This window comes from Pezoporus occidentalis, unplaced genomic scaffold (assembly GCF_034315485.1).
Source record: "Pezoporus occidentalis ecotype Australia unplaced genomic scaffold, CSIRO_AGI_Poc_V1 ctg62, whole genome shotgun sequence".
In the NCBI taxonomy this organism is placed as follows: domain Eukaryota; kingdom Metazoa; phylum Chordata; class Aves; order Psittaciformes; family Psittacidae; genus Pezoporus; species Pezoporus occidentalis.
In genome coordinates, this window is record NW_026915966.1 from 351,665 (window position 1) to 370,843 (window position 19,179).

The 19,179-nt window shown below is 51.8% G+C and overlaps 2 protein-coding genes across 2 annotated transcripts; one reads left to right on the plus strand and one right to left on the minus strand.

The window, feature by feature from the left end:
- Window positions 1–246: 246 nt before the first annotated feature.
- ATP5PD (ATP synthase peripheral stalk subunit d) lies at window positions 247–3,416 on the minus strand. Its single transcript, XM_062639851.1, has 6 exons — window positions 3,252–3,416; window positions 2,556–2,685; window positions 1,847–1,943; window positions 975–1,046; window positions 588–650; window positions 247–450 (listed from the first exon to the last, which is right to left on the minus strand). The coding sequence occupies exons 2-6, from the start codon at window positions 2,675–2,677 to the stop codon at window positions 319–321; spliced, it is 486 nt and encodes a 161-aa protein (XP_062495835.1). The 5' UTR covers window positions 2,678–2,685; window positions 3,252–3,416; the 3' UTR covers window positions 247–318.
- Window positions 3,417–3,418: 2 nt separating this feature from the next.
- KCTD2 (potassium channel tetramerization domain containing 2) lies at window positions 3,419–11,286 on the plus strand. Its single transcript, XM_062639843.1, has 6 exons — window positions 3,419–3,727; window positions 5,050–5,158; window positions 5,369–5,460; window positions 6,129–6,224; window positions 9,084–9,209; window positions 9,778–11,286. Exons 1-6 carry the CDS (start codon window positions 3,434–3,436, stop codon window positions 9,805–9,807), a joined length of 747 nt encoding a protein of 248 aa, XP_062495827.1. The 5' UTR covers window positions 3,419–3,433; the 3' UTR covers window positions 9,808–11,286.
- Window positions 11,287–19,179: the final 7,893 nt, after the last annotated feature.

Below are 19,179 nucleotides of genomic sequence, written 5' to 3' on the forward strand. Positions count from 1 at the left end.
CCTTCAACTCCTATGCAGCCAGTTGCCTGCAATGGCAGAACTACATTCCCTGCACCACGCAGTTACACACATGAGGAGACAGTTTGATTTCATTACAACAAGACTCAGTTTGATCAAGAAAGGATCCTGTCCTTGCTACAAAACCAAGCTCACAGGTAGAAAAGACAAAATCCAGTGTGCTGTTTGCAAGCTCATGTATTGTGCCTCAAGACCTTGCAACCTCATGTCCAAGATCTAAGGCACAGACAGGAGGAGGAGTACTTTATTTAGATGACCACAGAGTCTGACAGTCGTTAAACAAACTGCTTCTGGACAAGTTTACAGATCAGCAATTGGTTTGTGGGGCCAGTACGGGTATTTCTCCTTGTCCAGTCTGGTTTCAGGGAAGGCTTCATGCAAGTCTTCAAATGTCATCTGTTCAAAGGGGATCATGCTTTTGAGCTTCTGGAGCTTGAAGTGGGAGCAGAGATAAAACGTGTTATAAATCACTTATCAGCAAGAAAGAGCAAAGCACACCCCCAAGTAAGAGCAAGGTGTGTGCCAGGCTGGGTTAAAGGCAATATTCTCTAAGCAAAGCCCAGACTTACCTCTTGCTCGTACTGGGCAATACGAGCTTTGGAAGCCTGCACATATTCCGCAGCATTCTTTGCCTGCAGGAAAGAAGAGGACACCATGGACATGGTTATGATAAAGACAGCGACCTAGAGCGAACCTGCAACCCCGTGCTTGAAGCTGGCATTAAAACTCATCATCATTACACTAGGTTAAGTTGACCAAACCCCAAGCAGCCAAACCATTCCATGTGCAGAGATCCTCCTGCTCATCCAAAAGCCAGAGACACGTATAAAGACCAGAGCATGCTCCAGCTCAGGCTGCCCTGCCTGTGCAGATGCACACAGAGAACATCCCTTCCCTCTCACCCTTTTCCATCTCCACAGACAACCCTGGCGTTAAGGAATACTTCAAATACTTACAGCCTCCTGCTCTTGGGCATTGATTTTGGAAGTCTGTGTATCCACTGGCTCAGGAATCTTTAGTTCACTGAACTGTCAATTAAAAGAACATCTTAGTTACGCAGTTTGATTAAATAATCCTTCACACTGAGCTCATTCCCCCTGGCAGCAGGGGAGCATTCCCTCCTTTCTTCCCAGGATATACTCACCACCATGTCAGTTAATAGGCTTTCTAAAACTGATCAGTGTGACTGTGAGCTTAAAGCCATTAGTCTGTACTGAATACCACTACCAGGGCACACAGTGCTACACACATTCACTGCAAAGAGCAATGGAAGGAAGCAAGAAAGTCTAATAGCAAAGAGTTGACATACTGCAGACTGTTTTCAGCCAGGACAAAGCTTCCAGCTCCATCTGAGGCCAGTGAGTCCTCCCAGTGCCAGGAGGTCAGTTTTCATAGTGCCAGTGACACCACCTGCCTGTCAGCAATAGCCTTGCTCCTGCCTTTCAATTCCTGCTTGCAAACAGGGTGACGAGCCCTGCAGGCAACGCATTCCAGTGTTTTGCTACCTCCATCCATTCAGTGAGTTAGAGAAATAGGTCAGATGTTTGCTTCAGGAGAGGCACTGCCCGAATACACTGCTGCAGCCAAAAGAACTTATCAGGTTTTCTTTCACCAGCCTTCTCAGTGCACAGTGCCACAGGCTCCCTCCTGAAAGATGGCACTGAAGTGAGCGCCTCGGGGTTAGTGATGCTGACTTGCAGGATGTAAAGCCAGGGCCCCTTGTAGCCAAAACCAATCTCCTCTGCCAATCCTGGTGTTTTCCTCCCACCACCAAAGACATTTCCCATTTAAACTTCCATAAAGCAACACGCTGCTGACAAAGACTGACCTTCTTCTGAAACTCATCCACCATGCCAGCTTTAGCAACAGCAGACTTGTAGTAGGCCCAGTCAATGGCCGGGGGCTTCTCTGGCAGGGCAGCCAGCCTAAAGGGAGAGATGGCAGCAGTCACAACCAGCGCTGGCGTCATCATTCCAGCTCTGCCACAGTTACTTAGAGCCTGCTAAGTTTAGTTTAGATCTTTTCACCTCCCTCATTAGCAAGCAGCAATGAACCACCAAGGAAACAGGCTTCTCTATACAGAGAAGAGCCCAGCCTGCAGCCCTGCTCCATTGGAAACCACTGTGCAGCATCTCTGTGAGCACCCTTGTAAAAGGAGCAGGCAGTTCTCACAGCACTGGGCTAGAGGCGATCAGCAACATTAAAGGGACTTGCGTCCAGCAGTGGCTGGTGAAGGATTTAAAGCGTCATGAATCTGTACAGCATTTAACAGGCAACAAGGCACGGGTTTGGTTCTGAACACCAAGCTGCTTGCACAGAGCCCGTTTTTACACTTCAGCCATTGTTTTACTCCAAGGAGGATTACGTAAAGATGATTTGCCGCAAAAAGCCACCGGCAGCCTTGAAGGTGACCTGTTTAAAGCCCGTGAGGACACTCCTGTAAGACCATAGCTACCAACCCCGGCTTAACCCAGCACACAGAGGGCTCAGCTGAGGGGCTGAGCCGCCCCACGGGCAGGAGCGGGGCAGGCACTCACCGGGCCGACAGCGCATCGCTGCGGGTCTTCAGGGCGTTGAACATGGCCCTCTGGTTCGGGGGCACCCTCTCGGCGAAGGCCGCCCAGTCAATGGCCTTGATGGCAGCTCTGCGCCCCGCCATGCTTCCGGCTGCGCCACGGAGAGACAGCACCAGGCGGGTTACAGTGCGGGGACGCGGCACCGGGACACGGGGACAACGGGACACGGAAGCACCAGGGACACGGGGACAATGCGGTACAGGGCCAACAGGACACGGGGGCACCGCGACAAAGGGACACGGGGGTAACGGGGCACCGCGACACGGGGGTAACTGGACACGGGGCTAACTGGGCAACGGGACAATGGGACACGGGGCTAACGGGACACGGGGGCACCGGGACAAGGGGACACGGGGGTAACGGGGTACCGCGACACGGGGGTAACTGGACATGGGGCTAATTGGGCAACGGGACACGGGGGCACCGGGACAAGGGGACACGGGGGTAACGGGACACTGCGACACGGGGCTAAGGGGGCACCGGGACAATGGGACACGGGGCTAACGGGGCACCGGGCCGCGGGGACACCGCTCCCAGCCCATCCCAGCCTCGCTCCCCCTCCATGTCCCTGGTCGTCGTCGTCCCCCCCCAGACCCGTCCCGTCCCGGAACCCCCAGGGCCCCCTCCCCGTTCCACGCTCCCCAGCCCCGCTCTCACCTTCACTGACCGCCACCGAGCACCCCCGGAAGTCCCGGCCCCGCTGCCCAACCAGGCCTCAGCCCCACCGGAAAGCGTCGCTCCCGTCCGTGCCCGCCGCCGCCGCCGCCGCCGCCCGGAAGCGCTCCCCGCGCCGGAAGCGGGGCGGTGATGGCGGTGCGGCGGCTCTGAGCGGCTCCGCCATGGCCGAGCTGGCGGCGGCAGCGGAGGGGCCGCCGCGGGGCCGCACGCCCAGCCCGGGCCCCGGGGGAGCGCCGGGGCCGCCCAGTCCCCGTGCGGCCGGAGCGGCGGCGGGCTCCGGTGCGGCGCTGTCCCCGCCCGGAGCGGCCCGGCCGCCCGCCGCCGCCTCCAAGTGGGTTCGGCTGAACGTGGGCGGCACGTACTTCGTGAGCACCAGGCAGACGCTGTGCCGGGAGCCCAAGTCCTTCCTGTGCCGCCTCTGCTGCCAGGACGGGCCCGAGCTCGGCTCCGACAAGGTGAGGCCGCGGCGGGGACCGGCCCCGGCAGCCGGTGCCGCCGGGGAGCAGCGCCCCGAGCCCGGTGTATGGGTTCGGTGTCCGCAGGGCCGCCAACCCCTTCATCCCCATGCACGGCCCTGGCCTCGCGGTGTGGCGAGGCCCATCTCCACAGCAGCCGCACTGCCGTGTTCCGCAGGGCACACGCCGTCTCCTCGTCCCATGGCCTGCCCCACCGTTACACCTGGGCTTAGGGTCTGCCCAGTGCCGGTCACAGCCGGGTGCTGCGGGCACCGTGCCCTCCATCTCCTGCCAGGACACAGGTCCCCCTCAAGGAGCAAACCCGCAGCGCTCCCATGGTGGTTGCAGCAGGGAGGGAACAAGGAAGAAGCTTTCCTAGAAATAAGAACGTGGTTTTGTAATCCTGTATTCCACTTTGCTGTCATAAAGACCGCAGCACTTGTTCCTTCTGAGTGCACAGCTTGGAACTCACTGCCGTTTGTTATAAGGGTTTTGCAGACAGTTACCCTTGTACTTGCAGGTGTGCTGTAGGAGCTGCAGCACCAGGTTTTGTACCTGGTTTGCGGGTAGGGTAGACTGAGGCTGGTCTTTGGGCACTCTGTTCAGAGCCGAATGGAAGTTGGGATCAAAATCGGAGTCACTGCTTCAGTGAGTAGAGGAGGTGACGTTTCAGAATGTCTCTTTTGGTCTTCATTGCTTTAGAGCAGGTTGACTGCCAGGAGAAATGATGCATTAAAGTGGGGTAAGGGAGTGATATGGAAGAGTTCTGCACAGGGTTTTCAGTGCTCCAAAGCTGGCTCAAGAGATGCTTTTGGTTGTGAATTGTTGGTTGTTTAACAGTTATTGTGTTGCTGGAGACATGGCTGGTGCATTGCGGCGTGTGCTTCCAGTAGCAGAAAGGAGTAAAAAAGAGTGACTTTAATGGTTGCATTCTATTCGTTGGAGCTGGAGATCCAGTTTTCCTCCAGAGTCCCCCAATTAAATGAGTCTGGAAAACAAATTTAGGCAGAAGACAGCTGCCAGCTTTTGGTTCTTATTATTCCAGTGAAGAAAACCTATGTTAAGCCCTGCTTTTCTCTCCAGATAATAAACTCTGTGTGTAGAATTGGTTAATTTGAAGCATCTACAAACATTCTGAAGCGGCAGCACTTGTAGCAGAGTTCAGATATTGAAAACATAAATGTTGGTTTCCATGTGGGGTCACTAACACAGCTTTCATAGGCCAAGGAATCCTGGTGCTCAAAAGGAAAACTGTTGTATTTATTGTTTTCAACTGAAAGGATTCTTTGCCTGGTACCACTTACCCATCCCCTCTTCAACAGGACGAGACAGGGGCGTATCTCATCGATAGAGACCCCACCTATTTTGGTCCAATACTGAACTACCTCCGACACGGGAAGCTCATCATAAACAAGGAGCTTGCAGAGGAAGGTAAGAGAAGAACACTGGGGAAGAACTGACCGGTGGTTTTCTTCCAGCCTGGGAGCATGGAATGTGTGGCACAGCCCATTCAGCATGTGGGATTTTCTCTGGGATGGATTTGGAGCCAGGAGCAGCTGTTCCATCCTCATAGCAGTATCATCTCTATTGTACCCTGTGTAAAGTAACAGAATCTATGTCTGCTTTTGCTTCCTTCCTTAGGGGTACTGGAAGAAGCTGAGTTTTACAACATTGCATCTCTCGTGCGGCTGGTGAAGGAGCGGATACGGGACAACGAGAACAGAACCTCTCAAGTGAGCACAGGGATATTTGTGTGTCTGTAGCGCAGCAGGAGGACAAGTGTGGCTCTCAGCACTTCTAGTAGCAGTCCTTTGGTTTAGCAGTTATCTTTAACTGGAAGAATGAGTACTTTCAAGCAGATCCAGGGCACAGCCAGGAGAAAGCATCCATTATGGTTCCATAAGCACAGAATACTGAGCCATCTTGTTGGTGTTGTAGGGAAGGACGAGTTAAAACAAGAAGGGCCAGGAGCAAAGCTGGGTAGCTGTAAAGCAAAACGTGCTGCTTTGGTAGGTAACAAGTAGTTAAAACTCTTCCTTCCCTAAACCGTTTTCTTCCCTTTATATCCATCTGAGGCAATGTTCCCCATTGCTGCTCAGCTGATAACACATCCAGTAGATTGCATTGCAGAAGGGAAATGTTTTCAAAATGCAGTAAATGGCTTTGGAAGCCAAAGAGGTTTTGCTTTTTGTAACCCTTAGATGCCTAGAAGGCTTTTAAGAGAACCGTGCAAACCATATGTACCTGTTTTAGGATCAGTTGGATGGTCAGGACAGACCCTCAGGGCTCAGACTTCCTCAAATGACAAGACAACAGAGCAGGAGATGCTTATTCATTTTCTAGCTGGATACTAGTATAACAATTACTAACCTCACACTTATTTTTCTTCTCCCTGCCTTAGGGACCTGTGAAGCATGTGTACAGAGTCCTGCAGTGCCAAGAGGAAGAGCTCACACAGATGGTGTCCACTATGTCCGATGGGTGGAAGTTCGAACAGGTACTGCTACCAAAGAACTGCAGAACCCCTTTGAAAGCTGCATGTGGAATAAGCAGAGTTTGCTACTGAATTGCACTTCACACTGCTCTGCTCTTCTGGATAAACAGCCTGAAGAGAGCAGCAGTCTGCTTTGTAAGATAACTGTCAGGGAAAGGCAGAATACACTCAAACTGCAGAGAGAGGTAATTTTCTCCCAGTGTTTTCTGTATCCTTGTCAAATCCCAGGGCAGGACTTCCCTTCTCCTGCATTTCATCACATAGACCAGGCCCTGGTGCAACAGTTTAATACAGGAAAATTAATAGAGTCATATAAAAATACAGCTCAACTTTTCTGGAAGCTCAAAGCCACGACTCCTGTATTTCCTAAAGAGGCACTGAGTGACAGGAGAAATGCACTTTCTAATGCAGCTGGCTTTGGGGCTAAGTGTCACTGAAGTTGCATATGGCATTAGTTCCACATTTGGTTTCTGGAATCAAATACAGTCCTTTCATTTAAGAGGATGGAGAACTGGAAACCAGCTGGCCTGCATGTTAGTGCTCTATTAAATTGCAAAATAGGCTGTGAATTACAGCTCTGTCTCCTCAGTTAATCCAGCTTCAGTACAGGTGGATGCTATGGGAAATGTGTGCTGCCACAAAGTGAGGCAGAGGATGAGCAACAGCACTTTGCATCACTTGTTCATATGTATCTGTTCTGTAATGCCTGAAAATTCCTATTGCACTGGGGAGAGTTAGCCAAAATCTCTTGCCCCTGGGAGCTGGTGGTGACATGTTGTGAGCAAGAGCCAGTAGCTGCTTTATGGAAGTGCAGTCCTCCAACAGCCAGGTTTTGCTGTCCAGAAATTGGCTCAGCAGAATTTGCCTTTCACACATGCATGTGTACTACCCCAAAAGTAGAAGACCCTACACAGGAATCTGCACCCTTACATCTTTTCTGGCCCTGCTTTTCAAATCTGTAATGACAGGGTCAAGATACCAATTGTAAGCAAATGTTACTGGGTTCCCTTCCAGTTCCCTCCCTCCACCATCCACAACCTTTGCAGAAATCCACACCAGCTTCCTTCCTGCACACTGCAGGCACCAGGAGCATTTCCTGCATGTCGTGCTCCAGCACACTCCCACCCTCAGGAGCTGGTTTTGCCCTCCACAGGACTCACTTTTCAGACACCCCCAAGGGCAGGAATGAACAGGACAGACAGATACAATGCCTTGGTCAGGACTAGACCTCACACAGCAACACAGCTTCTCTGCAACTTTGAGGTGGCCCAGACTAGGTCACCAAGTGGGGACATGGCAATGGTGCAGCATAGGATGTGTCTGCTGCTGGGAAGCCCATTGTAGCTGCAGCCTGTTGCCAAGGTCTTGCTCTGTTGTGTAGCCCTGCATGGCTTCTACCCTACCCCAAATCACACCACTTGGCATGCTGAGATGTGTTAGGAAAGACAGTAACAGATCTACATATTGGGAACAAAGAGAGCCCATTGCTAAATCTTAGCCTGGATGCCAGTGGTTGAACAGAGCAGATATTCCCTTTCTGGGCTCTTTGGATGCAGTCACTGTAACACCAAAAAGACTGGTTCAGAAACCTGCAGGAAAGCCAGAAGCAGTAAAAGCTGTTGCAGCATCGTTTGTCAGGATTGGGCTCTCCAAGGAGCACATGGCCTTTCAGGTTCTCTGCCTTGTTCTATTCAGTCCTGCTTAAATTTGGATGGAACAGAAATTTGCTATTTTAAACAGAAATCCATTCTTGTGCCCCCATACAGTCCCATAGTCTGGAAAACTGCTGTCTTTATCAGAAGAGGCTTTGTTGAGTAAATAGTCATGTGTGGTATTGAAGTATCAAAGAGATTCAACTCTAAAAACAGGAGCAGGGAAGCAAAAGCAAAAAGATGAAAACCTTTTATAATCTGTGGCTATCTTTTGGCATCAGCACAAACATCAAAGCCTGTTTAAACAGTACTGGAGGTCAGGCAGTACACCAGCCCCCCAAGTGTTCCTGCAGCTGCACTGTAACCACATAGTCATCTGTCTCAAAGATGGAGCTGTCTCTTCTAAAATCCATTAGGACATGGAAGTTAGGGTGCATGCTGCATATTAAAGTTTCCTGGTATACATGATTGATACAATTCCTGTTGCTTTCTTCAGATTACTTAGATTTGTTATCTAGAAAGCAGAACTGAGCAGTAAATGATAAATTAGTTCTGCACTCCAGGATGTCCTTTTAATGTAATAATGATAAATGAGACATATGGGATTTCTTGGATCCAGTCCAGACCCCTCATCACAACAGTAATAGAATATAATCCCATTTATACAGATATCAACTCCATCTTGACAGCATCTACATAAAGAATGGTGCCAGTTTGCCACATGTCCCCTGGTTAATCTAACACCTGTCTATGGTAAAGAATTGCCTTTCCAGCTTTTACACATGAGAGTCACAGGGCAAGTTGAGAGCAGAGAGCTCAGTGGAGTCTGGACCATGAAGCCTGCATTGCCCACCCCATGTCTGAATTAGCTGGATATTATGTGTAGCAAAATATATATATATAGGAAAATCTACATGACGTGTCTTTTTGTGCCCTCGGTGATTAACTGGGACATGTTCTGTTGTGTTCAGCATTAGAGTTTCAGGCTGGAATTTCCTCCTGGGCTCCAGGTGCCAGCAGAGGGCTCCGGAGCTCAGCTGTGTCCCTGCCTTACACACACAGAGCAAAGCCTGTGACGCAGAAGGCCATGGGAAGACACTTGAGATCCAGAATAGGTTCCCCTGGGCACTTGTAGCTCACAGAGCAATAGTGGGAATAAAGCAGAAGTCAAGACTTACTGATATTCCCTTGGTGATCTCCCGTTGCACAGCTCATCAGCATTGGATCTTCCTATAACTACGGAAACGAAGACCAGGCAGAATTCCTCTGCGTTGTGTCCAGGGAGCTCAACAATTCTACCAATGGCATTGTCAAGGAGCCGAGCGAGAAGGCAAAGGTGAGGCATCTGCTCAGAGGTATTGGCTTGAATTCCCCTTTGCAAAGAAAAAGCTGTACTTACAGTAGCAGATCCACAAGTTGCAGTAGCAGTTCTGTGTACCAGCTTTCCTATGTCCTCTGTGCATGATCTTTCCCTCTTGGAAGATGTTACATGTTACTGACAACAAGAGCCAAGTCTGTATGTTTCAAACCAAGACAAACAGGAGAGAGGCTTGGAAAAGGCAGCCAGCATTGCAAGGACCTTTGGGACTGGTCACATTTTGTGCTTGAAGGATGTTGCAGGGAGAGACAAACTGTTTCTCTCTTCAAGCCCCTCTTTTTTTTCCCCTGTGATGCCAACAGAAAACATCATTTTTAACTCCTGGGAAGCAGCTAAGCAGGATTTCTAGAGAAGGGGCTCAGTCTGCTTTAAGCAGCCTGTCATTTGTTAGGCTTGTAGCATAGAAGCCAGCAAGATACACTCACATCACTCTGTCTCCTTTCTCTGCGAAAACAAAGGACTCTGAACGTGAACTTCTGCATCTAAACTTGTCCAAGGTGTTTATAGAAACCCTCTTCTTTTCCAGATTCTTCAGGAGCGAGGATCCCGGATGTAATTCCAGTGTCCACTCCGTTAACACTCCCAGATGTCAAAGGGCAGCCCAGCCGGGCAGAGCGCCTCTCCGCAGTGCAACCTTGCCCTTGTACAGTAACCAAGCTAATGCAAAGCAAAGCCGAGCCTGTCCTGCCAATGGTGAATAATTCTGGTCATAACCAAAGGCTTCCCTCTTACCCTGGAAACCTGGGAAGGAAGAGACTTTTCCAGTGGGATGGTCCTTTCCACAAGTATTTAGTTTCTTTTCTTGGCCAGCGCTGTATTGAGTTTCTCCACCAGCAGCTGGGCCGCATTCCCAGTCGGAGCCTTTGTGAAGGTTGCTCAGGTCCACAGGCCCTTGGGATCAGTCCCACCTTCCACAGGCTGGTGCAGGTGGGAGGATCTGTATTTGAGCAGTGCCATTTCTTGCACCCAGGGCTGCCACCAGGAAAGCGCAGGGACCTTGCAGTGCTCCCCCTCCTGATCAGCCACATCCCCCCCCGATCAGAACAGGGCTTTGAAAGGAGGAACAAAACAACCACTCGTAAAAAAAACCACACAGACTTCTCCATTCTTGCTTTGTATTTGTTCCTTGTTCAGTTCCTAAGAGCTAAGTTTAGATACTGAGGGGAGTTGTGTGTACACCTTACGTGGGTCTCGCTGTTAACACTATTACATACGGGCTCCTGGTGTTTCCCAAAGCCCATCACTTCGCATGCATAAACAGAGACCTGTGTTCACCCAGAGTAGTGATAGAGTGATAGTTGTCCTTCACGCTTCTCTGCTGAAGAGGAGCAGTGACATCTTCCCCTCCAGCACCCTGCCATGGCCATATCTTAGCCTGGTGTAAAGTCACAAGGTTAGGGACTTGTTGCTGCCAAGTTCAGCTTTGCCTTGTTTGTCTCCAGCAGCGTGGGCTCTCTGTCTCCTTCCTTCTCCCCAAGGGAAGGCTTCAGGCAGAATCTCTTTTGTACTGTAGCAAGCAGGTAGGTTTGTTTTAACCCCCGAGATCCTTTGCGGAGGAGATCCCCTTATTTACACGCAGTGGTTTACCTGCAGCCCCCTCATGTCCCCACCTTTAGGAGATCACCTCAAATTATAGAGGGGCAGCACAGAGTTGGGGTGGAGGGGGGGAGGGGGGTTGGGGAAAAGTTGCCAAACTGTTGTAATGTTTCTTGTCCAAAGTGATGTGTCAACTTCTGTGACTTTTCTTTCCTTATTTTGTTCTGAATGCCTTGGATGGATGTGCAAAATGTTCGTTTTGTGCCTCTCTTGGATTCTGATCTTAGCCAAACTGCAGTCACTGGTTCCCCTCTGTTAACCTGTGCCATCCCTTACCAAGGGCATGTCCCTCCTAGTCTGGTAAATGGAATTACTTAGCAATTTGCTGCATGTTTTTTCCCCCCTTCATCCTGGCTTTGTTCTCTGTAGCCCAAGGGTCCAGGCACTTGGGTCTCTTTGAGTCAAGTCCCAAACTGACATTAAAGCGCAAAGCTTCAGAGATGCTGGAATTCACAGACGTGGATAAGCTCAGAGCAGTTGGTTCTCCGTAAGGTATCAGAAGATTCCTCACCTGGACTGAGGGGTTGGGCTCCTTTTTGGAGGACTTCAGCTACCTGTGGTCTCCTTAAAGCTTTGAGATAGAATTAGGCAGGTTTCCCATCTTATCACTTGTTGTGACGGTCCAACAACCAGTGTGGCAGACAAGACATGCAGTGAGGACACCAAGTGACACCACTGCACTCTGCCTCTTCCCACTGCTTCTGTATGCCATCTTGCCTATCCCCTCCCATCCTGCTTTGCCAGTGTACCTCCTCCAGTGGAGGCTTTGCCTCATTCTCGAGAAAGGTTGATTATCTGTGCTAGTTTAATCCTGGTAACAACAGACTGTGCCAAATGTCTTTGAATGCACCCTGTGTCAGTTACAGGCTGGTGAAGCGCAGCTGGCTTGCCATCATGCTGAAGAACCCAGCTCCTCTTCTGCTCTCCATCTTCCCTGTTTATAACGTGGTGCGATAGTGCTGGTGTGATTAGACCGTATGCCTTGGCTGGGCCTAAATAACACTGTGATGTGTGTAGAGATCTCTCCTCTATCAGTATCTTGTAGCCTTGCTCATTGTCCGTCTGTGCTCACAGCCAAGAGGTCAAGAAGCACATGTAAGCAAGTTAGCAGCCTAAAAAAGCCCTTGAACACTCTCATCTGTCTTCTTTCCCTTCCTTAGAGGAGGGGGTTTCTGGAAACAGGTCAGGAAATCCCAAACTAAAGGCAACAGGAACTGGTTGGGCTGCTTTTGTCACATCAATGCCAGTTGAACACCTTGCTGTTCAAGCCATGGAGCTCAAAGCAGAGGGAGGCTTTCTGTCCAGTACAGCTCAAGTAGATAACAATGACACATCCTTGTTTGTTTGCATCACCAGAAATGCCATCCATGGGGAAGCCCACCAGAGGACTGCCTGATACAGGAGTGATGCCCTCACTCCCTGTTCTGAGCCACAGAGAGCCTAAAAGTTCCCATTGCCAGCTAACAGAGGAGCTGTTTAACTCACGTGCACAAGAAAGACTTTCAGAGTTGCATCTTGCTTTTCCCTTCCATGCTGCTTTCTGCAGTGAGGATGTGCCAGGGGATTGAAGACTCTGGGTTCAATTGCAGGGTCTTTAAACTCAGCAAACCAAGTTGATGGTAGGAGACCAATCGGTACTGGACACTGGAGCTCTTGGGTGATATTTAGGACCAGGTCTGAATTCCATCCAGAGCAGGTACATTCCCAGGAGGATTTCTCCTTTCCCAACTGTGCTTGGTCACCTTTACCCAGAGACCAAGGCTGGTCTCTGCATTATGCACCAGTTGCATCCCTTCTGTGCTCAAGACAGGGCTTTTCCTTCCATTGCCTATCACTCAGTCACAACTACATCAAAACTAGCACCGAATCAGGATGAAATCTGTCCCGTTCACTCCAGGTAGTGTGTTGTGGCGAGTAGGGTAGGCGAGCAGGGGTAGATCTACTGGATATCTCAGAGCGCTTGTGCCTCTTGGGAAGGTTCACGGTCGAGTATGAACCCTGGCAATGGCGAGTTCGACGCTTTGGGTTTTAAACACATTCCCAGTGGCCTAAAATTGTCCCATTATGGCAAGACTGGAAAGAACCTCTCCAAGTGTCTTTGTCTCTGCACATTTTTAAACACAAAGGGGTTTTACTCAGGGGTGACTGAGTGGGCTGAGGCGGGGGGGGGCTGCGGGGCGCTGGGCCGTGGGCTCCTCACCTTTACCTGCGAACCCGGAGGTTTTGTACAGTTTGTGTCAGTGCCCTTTGCTACCGGTTCTCTTTGGTTATTAAATGTGTTTGAATAACAGGCGAGATGCTGTGAGTGATTGAGCGAGTTCTTGGCTTTCCAATAAAGAGTCTGAGATGGGTTTGAACCGGTTGAGCTGAGGGGTCTGCGGCTTTCTCTGCATCCACACAGAGGTGGATCCATGTGGGGAAGGAAACGTGCTTCTGCCTCCATTTACAGCAGTGATTTGCTAAGAGGTGGATGTAATTAGAGTTGGGAGTCCTTGGTTACTTTCAGAGGCCAGGCTGGACAGAGCCTTGGGTGACATGGCCCAGTGTGAGGTGTCCCTGCCCATGGCAGGGGGTTGGAACTGGGTGGTCTTAAGGTCCTTTCCAACCCCAACCATTCTGCGATTCTCTAAAGGCAAACTGCAGCGTGTTTCTGGTTTTCCATTATAGAAAAGAATCTCAGCTTCCACATTCTATCATTTCCACTGACAACCCCAAGCAAGCAGAATGTTAATACCAGCATTAAATGTGAGTAACTAAGAAAGGAAAATGCCTTTTTTTGTCAGCTTTTGTTCGCTAAACCCTTACTCAGTGCTGGACCAGCACACAGGGCAAAGGTCTGGCTGTTCAGACAGCTTCATCCCTTCAAAAGGAGCATGACCAGCAGGTGAAGGGAGGGGATTCTCCCCCTCTGCTCTCATGAGGCACACACATACCCTCCCCTGCATTTCTTGTGTTGAATGCTGGGGTCTCCAACACAAGGATATGGGCGTTTTGGGGCGAGGCCAGAGGAGGCCGTGGAGATGCTGCAAGGGCTGGAGCAGCTGTGCTATGGAGCCAGGCTGAGAGAGCTGGGCTGGGTCAGCCTGGAGGAGAGAAGGCTCCTGAAGGGGAGACCTGAGAGCAGCTCCAGTGCCTGAAGGGGCTGCAGGAAAGCTGGAGAGGGGCTTGGGACAAGGGCCTGTAGGGACAGGCCAAGGGGAATGGCGTTAACCTGCCAGAGGGGAGACTGAGATGAGCTCTTAGGCAGAAGCTCTTCCCTGTGAGGGTGCTGAGGCGCTGGCACAGGGTGCCCAGAGAAGCTGTGGCTGCCCCATCCCTGGCAGTGTTCAAGGCCAGGTTGGACACAGGGGCTTGGAGCAAGCTGCTCTAGTGGAAGGTGTCCCTGCCTGTGGCAGGGGTTGGAACTGGGTGAGCTTTAAGGTCCCTTCCGACCCAAACCAGGCTGGGATGGCCACAAGAGACCAACACTGAACACCCGCAGCAGCCTGCAAACAGCTCTCCACATACCCCACAAGACCAAACACACATGGTTCTTGCCATCACCAAGGCAAAAAGGGAGTGAACATGGGAAAAGCAACTGCAGTTTCTTCAAGGCAACTTCCTCTGGCATCCTGAGCCTGCACCAACTGCGGGCAAGAGGCAATAGCCCAGAAACCCTGGAGGATGGTTTAAATCACTGCTCTATCACCCCCACCTCTATTACCACACACAGAGCTGCCAGCTTTCCTTGGGTCTGTGTCCTTAGTGTGACTGGGGATTAGCAGAGATTTAGTTCTTCCCTGTTTACACAGCATTGCAGCTCGAATGCCTGAAACAGAGGCACCAACAGACGGACAGGCAGCAGGGAGGCAGAGGCAAACCACAGAGTCAAGCTCTGGTGATGCCAAAAGGTGGATAACATCGGCAGTTGAGGCCCAATGTGGGGAGAGGAGGAGGAACAAAGACATACAGATGGGAAAACAGGGATTAACTCAGTCCTTTGCCTACAAGTGGCTGTTGCTGCTGTGGCTGCTCTGAAGCTGCCCTGCAGGCACTGTGCTGCCTCCATCCCCACTGCAACAGGAGCCTCAAAACAGAGCTGGAGGGGGTTGAGACAACCCCAAACCCGGGTTTAACACCAACACAGCGGAAGATGACGAGGCTCTTCCCATCACAGGGGCAGAAACCACGGCTGAGCCAAGTCACCACATAGCATGGGCTCATCTAAGAGCCTCCCTGCCCCATCCCCATGTCTCTGACCGCAGGTCTGGGCTGCAGTGAACTTGCCCAGGGTTGGCAGCATCTTGGGCAGAGGCAGGAGCTGCAGGGCTGGTCCTGCTGGCACCACCTGCGCATTCATTCGCATTCACAAGGCAGGACTTGTCAGCAGATGGGATCACATATCACATCCAAATCACAGCTGGCACACCAGGCCTCCCTGCTCTCCACCGTAGGGCTGTCCTATACAGCCACATAAGGACACCCAATGCCACATCACCGGGCAGAAGACACAAGTGTCACTCAGAGGTTTCTGCTGAAACCACAGGCTGGAGCTGCCAGAGCTTTGCACCATCCCTCCCTTTCCCATCAAAGCCCGTGCAATGCGTTTAACTCCTCTTAGAAACCATTCCTTCTCACTGCAGAGCACACAGGTGATGCCCCAGTGTTACCAAGCACTGAGAGGCTCTGCAGCATAGGCAGCAGCATCCCGGGTGGTCATTTTTACCCTGCACAAAGTAACCCTATCACCAGCTCTCAACAAGCGGATCCTGCTGTTGCCAGGGCCAAAGCTCAGCTCTCCCTATTGCCAAACCCAGGCTGCTCTGGAAGGGAAAGAGAGGGGTGGTTTGCTGCAGAACTGGCCTCAGCAGCGGGTTAAGGCTCTTGGCTGGGTTTGCCCGAGCACCCCAGGCTGCCCCAAGCTGTGGGATACCCAGTGCAGGCACCTCCCCATGGACAAGCAGCTCCATCCATGGAGCTGTGCCACGACCAAGGCAGGAGGTGGATGGCGGCCCAAGAACACCCAGTGAACTCCATACCTGCCCATGGCAGCATTCGGCCCATCCTACCCCTGAGGGGCAACTGAGGGAAATGAGTTCCCCAGGTGCCTTCTCCAGGTGCTTGGGAGGAAGATGAGTAACAAACCCTGGCTGAGATTTTCCGATAGCCACAGTCAATAGCACGCACATCCCAGCTGCGGCAGAGGGCTTCAGTACCCCTTTATCAGCCTATTCCGCACCAGAAGGGGCATAAAAGGAGCAACCTCACATCTCAAGGAAAGGCTCAGGCTCTGAGCCCTCCTCCCACGCTGGGTTAGGGCCGCTTGGCTCCCTGTGGCTGGGGCTCAGCTCAGTGCAGCACAGCAAACCTGCCATTAGTCACTGGAGCCGCTGCCAAGCTTTGCCTGCAGCACCCTTCCCTTGTTTTCCTGGCCTGCCTGCTCTTGTCTGTGGGCACAGGAAACCCAAGCTGACATCCAAGATAGCAAAGGGGTTTAGCAGCACGGAGATGCTTATCAGCATCCCACTGCTCAGCGTGAGGCGCCAGCAAAAGCAATGGAAGCTGCTGCTGCTGCATCTGCCCTCGTTACACACATATGAGAGGGGGAAACCCAGTGGTGCAGGGGTCTGGCCACAGCCATAAGGGCATCTTGCACACATGCATGCTCTTCTGCTCTGCCTCAGGCTCTCACTTAGGGACAAGGTCAGTTTGTCACTTACCCACCCCCTTCACCCAGAACAAAGCCATCACAAGCCAGATCTATTTGCAGCCAGAAAGCCTGCAGATGTTTTCAGCCCAGCTCACTACCTTGTTTGGGAAACAAGGACCTTGGCCATCGCCATTCACCTTGATCTGGGTTTGAGGCAGCCAAAACCCAACTTTCACATGGCCAAATAACCCACAGGTACCCTCTCCCTTCCAGGGTTTGAGAAGTATGGGCTTTTCTCCAACCCACAGTAAAGAGGGGCTACAAACCCCAGCAACTGTCTTCAGATTGTGGTGTAACACAGGCAAAGGCATCAACGTTTGACCCTGTGGCAATATCCCCTATCAGAAGCCTCCATCCTTCCTAAGAACTCCCCAGACTTCAGGAGGTGGGAGCCCCATACAAGCCCATCATTGGCCAGAAGTGTGAGTTGACATCAAGTGCCATGGGTCTCCATCAGACCCTCCCTGAGCTGAGCTCCGCAGGGGTCTGCAGCACCAAGAAAACCCTTGGGGAAGGTGAGCACCTTCCACCCGTGACTTCGATCAGGGCAGCAGCTCCAGCAGCACAGGCAGGAACACACACACGTGGGCCTAATGCATTCAAATGGCAGGGGCTGAAGATGAGGAAAACTGGGGGCAACCAAGCAAAGGGTCAGGCCCTTAACCCAGGCACTGAGTTCAGGGTGTTGGGGAGAAGCAGATGACTCACTGAAGCACTGAACAGTCATCCTCATCCTAACGGTTCAGTGGGGTGTCATCTAAAACCAAATGCAGAGAAACATGGAAAAAGGAAGGGGGTGGTTGTGTTTGCCAAACCAAAGGGGGTTTACCCATGAAACAAAGGCTAAAGGACACATTTAGCTGTTTCCATGCGATAACATGTCCCTGAGGCACGCAGCTTCCCAGCAGGAGGAAGAGCTCCTGCCTTTCTTTTCAAGGAATCACAAAGCTGAACCATCATGATCCCCCTTTGTTGGTGCTAAGGTGCTGGATCTCCTCTCCTGCCCTGTTGTGACTTCCAGGTATCACCTGCACATTGCTTGGAGCGACTGTGCTTGGACAAAAGACAAAGGAGAGCAGGACCTGGCTGGGATAACAGCGTCTGCTGGGAGCAGCACAGCCAAAGCTGCTTCTCTTGGGTGACTGGAGCCCAAAACCTGCTGGGATCCTAAAAACCCAAGTTGTGGCTTCACACCTTAACCCCCAACAACCTCCACCTGCTCCAAGGATCCAGCATCCACCAAGGAAAACACTTCTGAACCTTTCACCCATTAAACCCCTTATTCCTCATTAATACAAGCCAAGGTAAACAAGAATTAAGAGCCTGATAGACAAGACCTACTAGAGGGAACACCACACACCACAGCACAGCATCCCTACATGTCAACCCATGGGGGAGATGGGCAGCAGCAGGGTTAGACTCACCCGCAGCTGCAGCACAGCCCATTGCCCCCTTCTTGTGCCACATCCTTATCTACTGCATGCAGCCAGCAATCAGGTAACTGCATCTCTTCAAAAGCCCCACTTTTCAGGACACCTTCCTCATCCTCACAAGGAAACAGCTGCCAGAACAGCACCAGCAGCTTCCAGGGAGCCTCAGTGACCAGGTTCTAGCTGAGCCCCAGCCACAGGGGCAGCGCTGTGCCAGCATCAGTCCCACTCCAAGGGCAGCACAGGGCAGTGTGGCAGGTCAGGGTGCCACACATGAGCCAGTGACCATGGGGACAGCAGCAAGGGCCGGATCACACCCAAACCACCTGCAGTCACCCACCAGGGTAAAACACAGCGACAAGCCCCGTCTTGCTGGATTCCTGCGAGCCAATGGGAGCTGTCAGTGCATGCCCTGGTGCCAGCTGCCTCCTCAACCCTCGCTTCCCATCTCCATGCCAAGCAGCGTTATCCCCACTACTGGTCATTAAGCACGGTCCCAGAGGGGGAATGTCTCACCTGGTGTTGTTACACCCACGTTACGGTGACGAATGAGCACAGAGCAGCCAGGCAGAGCCAAAGTGAGAGCAGAAACCAGCAGTGAGACAGAGCAAAGCCTGATCTAAGGCAAAGATCTGGACTTAAATGCAGCTGGAGAGCTAATGGGGTGGAAGGGGTGTGGGAGGAGGCCGCAGATGGGGCTGATCAAACTGATCAGGACCCATCAGTGCAAGCAGGACCCTGATGCCCTTTGCAGGCAGAGGACTTGGGAGTGATGCTATGGGAACTGCTTGGGAAGCTCCTGATAAACCAGCACTTCCCCACCCTTGGCACAGCCCCATCCGCTCAGCACCAGCAGAGCTGCTCCGCAGGGGGTTTGCCAGGGTTGTTCAGATCCTGCCTCGGTCTCAGGCCAGGAATGTGTTTTGGGGTGCTCTGAGAGCTTGGTTTCTGCTGGGTCTGGTGGGGTTCAAGGGCAGCACCAGAGCAGGAGGTTAATTCAGCGTGGAACAGGAATAGCCCCCAGCTATCACTCTGCAATCCCACTGCTGAAACATCACTTAGTTCCTCTTGCTTAAAACCCAAACCCAAACAGCAGCCAGCTTCCTCCCCAAGATTCAACCTGTGTCAGGCTGTTCGCTAACCTGGATCTCAGGAGCAGATGCAGTGAGCATTTCTCAAAGCGATTTGCAGTCTCTGGGGTATTTGCGCTTCG

Coding starts and splice junctions, on each gene's coding strand:
- ATP5PD (XM_062639851.1), bottom strand. CDS start 2,677: ATGGCGGGGCGCAGAGCTGCCATCAAGGCCATTGACTGGGCGGCCTTC. Junction 1,047..1,846: donor TGGATGAGTTTCAGAAGAAG/GTCAGTCTTTGT, acceptor TTTAATTGACAG/TTCAGTGAACTAAAGATTCC. Junction 651..974: donor ATGCCCAAGAGCAGGAGGCT/GTAAGTATTTGA, acceptor TCTTTCCTGCAG/GCAAAGAATGCTGCGGAATA.
- KCTD2 (XM_062639843.1), top strand. CDS start 3,434: ATGGCCGAGCTGGCGGCGGCAGCGGAGGGGCCGCCGCGGGGCCGCACG. Junction 5,159..5,368: donor CAAGGAGCTTGCAGAGGAAG/GTAAGAGAAGAA, acceptor TTCCTTCCTTAG/GGGTACTGGAAGAAGCTGAG. Junction 6,225..9,083: donor ATGGGTGGAAGTTCGAACAG/GTACTGCTACCA, acceptor CCCGTTGCACAG/CTCATCAGCATTGGATCTTC.